Below are 7,242 nucleotides of genomic sequence, written 5' to 3'. Positions count from 1 at the left end.
TATTCAGAAATACTAACAAATACTAGCGAAAAACTACGTCGTATCTATGGCAAATTGATCAAAGAGCCCTGGTTGGGAAAGCATGAAGCATAACGCCACACAGTCAACACAGTCCACCCCGTTTTATGCAACACATAATTTCTGTCTCCTTCAAGTTCTAAAAAATCACTGAACAACTACCTATTTCTATTACTAATACTTTTTGGACAATCTCTAGGGCTCCTGTTTTGGTTTGATGGCATAAGGAATATAAAATGCAGTTTGAAAGTTTCCTAGAATCTGTAGACAGTAGAAATCAGGTGTTTCCAAAACGGGGGAACACTGTGTTTCAACAACTTACTGGCAAACGCCATAACAACCGAACTAGCAACCGAATGTTTGTTTGTGGAAAATCATGGATACAAGAAATATCACGAAATACTATTGTAGGAACATGAGTAATACTAACGCAAAGTTTAGAGTTAGTTGCCCCTTGGTCAATAGTGTTATATATATAGAATAAAGCTTGGTCTACGGGTATCACGGCGTCTCTTGATGACCGGCTAGGCAAAAGATATTTTAGTTACTAGATAAAGATTGTCGCTGTCGTCGCTGTCCGGAACATCTTTTGCTGGCGAGGATAGGGGAGTTAAATGTCAAAGAAGGAAAATCCATACGATTTGACAGGTATGTACCACACATGTTTCGGACAGCAGAACAAAGGGAACCGAAGCGACAATCTTTATCTAGTAACTAAAATATCTTTTGGCTAGGCTAATACATGTGAATTAATGCTACTCCATAATCGATCAGAATTAGAGTAAGTTGCACCCTAAAGGCGTTGGTACTCTCATACTTACTTGCTTCATACTTATTATACATATTAGATATTTCATACGATATGTTTACCATTTCTATACGTATTGAAACCACCAAGGGGTATCATGAGATGACAGTCTAACCAATAAATGAGGATTGCATTCCTAGAACTAAATAAAGCTCGCAACACATTCAATCGACAATATAATTGGTTTCAGTATTGCACGGAAGTGGATGTTACTAAGACTAACATTTATATGTAAGACTAAAGTAATTTACGTATGAATAATATAACAAAATTTCATTTCAAACGCTTTTCTCCATACTTATCTCAAAATGAATTAAATGTAATAGCTAAAACATGTTGCTAAAATCTCTTTCTCAGTTCCTCTGCAACCATTTGATGTGATACTGCGAGATCGTCAACTGAAGCTCTGGTACACTGCTGTAAACATGCAGCACACTAGGAGTAAACTTTTTGAAAGCAGTGTACCAAAAGGAATCAATAGTTAAGTATCCCAATAATAATCTTCTTCATCGAAAAAATATTTAGTAGACCAACAGGTAACAGGTCATTGTTTTTTTTGAGAAATGCTCTCATTATTGATGAAATTTGTGTAAGGTGGTTATTCACAAAGTGCGTCACATCCTTAAGGTCACTCCTGACGGAATCCAAGTTTCAAAGTGCTCGATACGAAGACGGCGCACAACTGTCATTTTTGTTGATTTTGCTTTGCTGCGTCGCAGCATGCGTGAAATAATAAAAATGACAGTTGTGCTACTTCCGTATCGAGTCGTGTGCCCCCGAAAACGCGAGCCCCAAACGCAATACAACGGAAACGGCAAATTTGACAGAAAATATATGGGCTAACTGTCAAATTTTCTGTTTCCGTCGCCGTTCCGTTGTATCATTGACGAATACATAGACGGAGGGGTGGCCATTTTTCCGGGCACCACTATATACCCCTGGGGAGTGACGGATTACAATTATTACAATCACTCGACCATTGAGAAGCCCCTCAATTCGAAGTACGTCAGTTTGACAACAGTTGTCATTTTCATTTTTGTTTACCTCTGATATGTTTTTGGCTACGATCAGAGTCAATGAAATACGGGCAATCTGAAACCGCACCGAGGCAGATAGTTTTTTCCAGAATAACAGATAGTAGTTTCCGTTCTTTACCGGGATCTCGGCGGCATCTTCAATGCTCCTTATCGGTGAACGCCACGTAAAATGTGCAATTACCTTGGTTGTTCGTTTAGTTTCGTTTAGTCATCTTTCTCTTGCACGCGCACAGAACGAATGGGTTTTGTGTACTGATCCGCCAGCAGCGGATAAAGAAAGGAAGTGACTCATCCTCGTCCGGTCAGCAGTACGGGTCCGACTTGGACACGCTGGACGTAACGAACATGTACCCGCAAAACCTATTGACGATTCCGGCGCACCATCATTTTGAAAGGCAAATTTCCGAACCGATCATTCCAACATCGCCGGCCGTATCGTCTCCACCGGAAGCGCGATCAGCACCCGCGGATCGTTCACACGGTGGACATCGTCTCACCGTATCTCAGCAGCCATATCTTGCAAGAACATGTGAAACAACACTCCCACCCATTGTTGCCAAGGCGTTTCAGGCTATTTCGTCATACCCACCACACAAAGCTCAACTCCGTTGACCCTGGTCACCAGTAGTAATGGGTCCACCAACTATCTTACGCCGTCCTCCTCTCTGAAAACCGATTCGGACGATGAACCGTCGATACCCGTTCCCCCAATTCCACAAATCCGACAAATCCACCTGAAAACCGATCGCACATCGAGTCTATAGACGCTTAGATTGGTTTATTTACCTATTTATGGGTACTTCGTTCACTCATATATGGGTGAATGTCATTATACCTATATTATTGGTAAAATTTACCTAAAAAATCGGTAAAATTTACTGATATTATGAACCAATAAACTTGACCTATATTTGAGTGATGACATTTACCCATATATTTGGGTGAAAAAATAAACATAAACAAAACTCGAACTGATGGTCAAGTGATCGGTTCCGCAGAAGTTTTCAAACAAATACTCCTGTTCATTCGAGCGCAGTCATGGCCATTTAGCATTGACTTAATTTGTGAAAGGCAGGTGAAAGAAGGTAACAATTTGTTGTTTTCTATTTGGATTGCAAAATTCTGTTAGTTTGATTATTTTTACACAGCTTTCAGGTTGGTTGAAACTTGTCGATGACTTTCCATTTACTTGGCTTCCAGTTCCAGCCAGAAGCATCCTATTAGCACAGACAAACAGACATAACACATTGAACATTTACTCATCAAATTCATCGTCGTTCAAACACTAACGACATCTATTGATTTCAGTTAGTTGGGCAAATCAGGAACCAGATGGCGGTAGTGAGGAAACGTCAAACTAGAGCAAAAACGATGCGCGCGCCACGAGTGATCGATTGGAAATCAGTGAACGATGGAAATTTGACGAGTGTTATGTCTGTTTGTCTGTGCTATTAGCCTCTCCGTAGGCGGAGATCAACGATACAGCATATAGCTAGAGAAGGCAACTCTAATTCCGGAAACATCGGTGGGGAAGTTTTGCCCGTAACGACTCTTGTCGACGTCTTTCCCGTTCATTTGGTTTCCAGCTCCGGTGAGCTGCATCATGTCTGCATGCTCGCAGGCGGAGATCGACGATCCCACAGAGAGTTCGGAAACCAGTTCCGGAAACATCAATAACGGACTTCTGCGCTTCACGAGTGTCTAATTCCAATGTTAAGCACATCCCAGAAAGCTACTAGTGCAACACAGTTTTGCAATCGGATACTCCACGCATTGCTCGATCTATTGGACACTGGAGATAAGCAAAATGAGACGTGTTTGAGTGCCATTGCTTGTGATTTTTCTCATCGCACGAAGTAAAATTTGGAGGACCTGTTCAATGCTCACATTGGCGACACGTCACACATCAATGGATCTTGCAAAGTTTCAAAGGGTTGCTGCTAAAAATTGCATCCGGAAATCGATCACATTTCCCTACAACTTGCAAGAGGAAGAACGTTCCTTTCACACTGCATGTTGCTTCGTCTTTCGATCCGGAATCGTCGACTTGAAACTGCCTATAAAGGAAATATAGAATTGGGACCTAGTTATTATGTATCGAAATTTGTGTCGAATTGGTAAGTAATTTAATTGCAATAAATAATTTTGATTCAACAATTTTGGAATTCAATTCTATTTTTGTATTTTTAGATATTTGTACTATCGCGAATGACAGTAAAGTTTCCCTTCATTGATCAAGCAGTCGATTACCATTAATTTTCCTAACTCCGTGTGTTCTTGATATGAGGTAGCTATTTTGTTGAATTTTAGGAGATTGTTATTTTTCTATAATATTTAATTTCGATACACAACTTTCAGGTCGGAACTTCTAGACGCTCTCCAGATTTGATCAAAAGCACTATCGATCTCCTAGCAGGCGGTGAAGAACGGTAACTAGCTCTCGAACCATCGGAGAAGATTTTGTCAAAGCTGCGAGACCCTCACCTTAAGCACATTCCTTAGCAGTGATAGTGCTTCGGAATCGAAAAGTTCTCCAGCAACAGTTCCAGTTTTGCCATTGGGTGCTCTTGTAATGCCCCGGATTGCTGATTCCATTTCGCTAGGTCCCAACTCATCATAATTGCACAGCATTCGTGTAGGTAACTGACAGCCATAAAATACGGAGGACTGTGCAAGTGGAATAATTCAAGTTACTAAAAGCTCCAAACGGACGCACATTTTCGGACAACACCATCAGAAAGGTCTTGACGATGTTAGTAAAATGCATGCTGCTTCGTTTGATGCTCTCAATCATCAACTGGAAGTGGCCGTTATGGCAACAAGAAGAACGACAGAGTATTTCATTATAGAAGAATCGCAAGAAGGAAACGGAACTGAGTGCGAAAGAAGTGTGGTGTGCTGGTACTCCTGTTTGTACCAAAAACTAATTTGTTTTGCTACTATATGCTGCTGCTGAAATAACTTCTAGATCGATTAGATTGGTAGGCTGTTTGGTTTAAAATTTAAAGATTTTTTATATAATTTAGGTTTTAATTTTCCAGATCTTTTTGCGCTCCGTTGCTCCATTTATTCGATTGATGCAACAATATACCTCCTTGTCCGGCACAGCTATACAATATCAGCCGAGACATTTGGCATGTCGTCAAACTTCCACATCAGCATTTTAGAGCTTCCGGTACCTATTTCGGTTATTCGAAACTATATAATGTTGCTGCTGAGGGATGTTCTGGCATATTACAATCGGTTCCAGCTGAAGATTATGTAGTAGTGTAGCTAAGTATCCGGCAACATGAAGGTTTGAAAAATGATCATTGGATCATACTATATAATGACAAATGAAATGAGCCTGAAATCAAACCAATAAAAGATTCTACTAGGTAAACCATCAAATATTTTGCTTTATATTTATTTGTAGAAATTCAAACATAAAAATATCACCCATATTTGAGTGAATTTCACCTATAATGAAATACCCATAAATAGGTTGAATTAGTTGATTTGTTAGTTGGTTAAATGTTTAATTGCTTGATTGGTTGGAAGTTGATTGGTAGCTTGCTTGAATGGTTGGTTGGTTGATTGGTAGATTGGTTAATGGTTGCATGATTAATTGGAGGGGTTAGAATGATTGTTTGTTTGATTGGTTAGTTGGTTACTTGATTCGTTTGTTGTTTGGTTGATTTGCTGGTTAATTAGTTGCTTGATTGGATAATTGGTTACATTATTGATTGGTAACTTGTTTGAATGGTTGGTTGCTTGATTGGTTTATTTGTTGGTTAGTTCACTGGTATCTTGCTTAAATGATTAATTGCTTGATTGATTTGTTACTTGATTGGTTTGTTACTTGATTGATTTGTTGGTTGCTTAGTTGGGGGGTTGGTAGATTGATTAGTTTGCTTGATTGGTTAATTGTTTGCTTGATTGATTGGAAGTGGGCTTGAATGATTGGTTGCTCGATTGTTTAGTTGGTAACTTGATTCTTTACTTATAAAGTTGATTGGTTAATTGGTTGCTCGATTGATTGGTTGCTTGATTTGTTCTTCTTCTTATTGGCATTACATCCCCACACTGGGGCAGAGCCGCCTCGCAGCTTAGTGTTCATTAAGCACATCCACAGTTATTAACTGTGAGGTTTCTAAGCCAGGTTCCCATTTTTACATTCGTATATAATGAGGCTAACACGATAATACTTTTATGCTCAGGGAAGTCGAGACAATTCCCAATCCGAAAATTGCCTAGACTGGCACCGGGAATTGAACCCAGCCACCCTCAGCATGGTCTTGCTTTGTAGCCGCGCCTCCTACAGCACGGCTAAGGAGGGCCCCGGCTTGATTTGTTAGTTGGCTGAATGGTTGGTTACTTGATTGGTAGTTGCTTGGTAGGTTGGTTGCCTAATTGGTTTATTGGTTGGTTAGTTCTTTGGTAGCTTGCCTAAATGATTGATTGCTTGATTGGTTGGTTGATTGGTTTGTTGCTTGATTGATTGGTTGGTTGCTTAATTGATGGGTTGGTTGATTGATTAGTTGCTGGATTGGTTAATTGGTTGCTTGAGTGATTGGAAGTGGGCTTGAATGGTTGGTTGCTCGATTGGTTAGTTGCTTGTTTAGTTGATTAGTAGTTTTATTGATTGCTTGAATGGTGAATTGATTGGTTCATTGATTGCTTGGTTGATTGGTAGCTAGCTCACTAATAACTGTGGAAGTGCTTAATGAACACTAAGCGGCGAGGCGGCTCTGTCCCAGTGTGGGGTGTAATGCCAATAAGAAGAAGAAGGTATTGGTTACCAAAGTTTCATGGTTTGCTAAGAACGGAATTTCAGTTCAATGTCTGGAAGCAGTTACGGTTTTACCTAGTCATTCGATAATTTTTTAAATCCAACTATTATGCGTTTACGGAAATATAGTAAATTTTATCGAGGCTTGCTATTTGCTACCAGACATTTTCCCATCAGTTATAGAGAAAACTATGCATCACCGATGAGACCTGTAGAAAGAATGAGCCATCAAAGATGAGGATGCCACAGCAACAAGGGACATTTGGGGGGCGTCTACGATATTTATTTAAATATGTATATTTTCCCCTCAACATTGTTTTTTGACAGAGTAGAAGCCGGGTTTTATGTTGTGCTAATACGCTGCTGATGCAAAATATGATCCGACAGCATTCCTGCTTGCTGCACGATGTATGTGATGATTTACATCTAGTTACACGGCTGTTGCCTGCCAGTTCTGTGAAGGAAGAACAATTATTTCAATTTGAGAATGAAAGTATTGAGTGATTAAGTTTTACCTGTTGATGATGTTACCATCCGCATCTCATTGATTACATGGACGGTTATGGGTGCCAAGAGCTGCTGCTTCCAGTTTCCTTATGCTTCCGATG

General features: G+C 39.9%; 1 protein-coding gene and 1 long non-coding RNA gene across 2 annotated transcripts; both read left to right on the top strand.

The window, feature by feature from the left end:
- The first annotated feature begins 1,871 nt into the window (after positions 1-1,871).
- On the top strand, positions 1,872-2,572 carry LOC134227353 (uncharacterized). The gene is made up of 2 exons (XM_062708761.1): positions 1,872-2,027; positions 2,097-2,572. Exons 1-2 carry the CDS (start codon positions 1,903-1,905, stop codon positions 2,473-2,475), a joined length of 504 nt encoding a protein of 167 aa, XP_062564745.1. The 5' UTR covers positions 1,872-1,902; the 3' UTR covers positions 2,476-2,572.
- Positions 2,573-3,515: 943 nt separating this feature from the next.
- On the top strand, positions 3,516-5,253 carry LOC134227354 (uncharacterized). The gene is made up of 4 exons (XR_009983662.1): positions 3,516-3,980; positions 4,054-4,150; positions 4,222-4,844; positions 4,905-5,253. It is a non-coding gene; the product is annotated as an uncharacterized LOC134227354 (long non-coding RNA).
- The last annotated feature ends 1,989 nt before the right edge of the window (positions 5,254-7,242 follow it).

Source organism: Armigeres subalbatus, chromosome 3, assembly GCF_024139115.2.
Source record: "Armigeres subalbatus isolate Guangzhou_Male chromosome 3, GZ_Asu_2, whole genome shotgun sequence".
Taxonomy (NCBI): Eukaryota; Metazoa; Arthropoda; class Insecta; order Diptera; family Culicidae; genus Armigeres; species Armigeres subalbatus.
This window is presented reverse-complemented; position numbering and strand designations above follow the sequence as displayed.

Coding starts and splice junctions, on each gene's coding strand:
- LOC134227353 (XM_062708761.1), top strand. CDS start 1,903: ATGAAATACGGGCAATCTGAAACCGCACCGAGGCAGATAGTTTTTTCC. Junction 2,028..2,096: donor TCCTTATCGGTGAACGCCAC/GTAAAATGTGCA, acceptor GCACGCGCACAG/AACGAATGGGTTTTGTGTAC.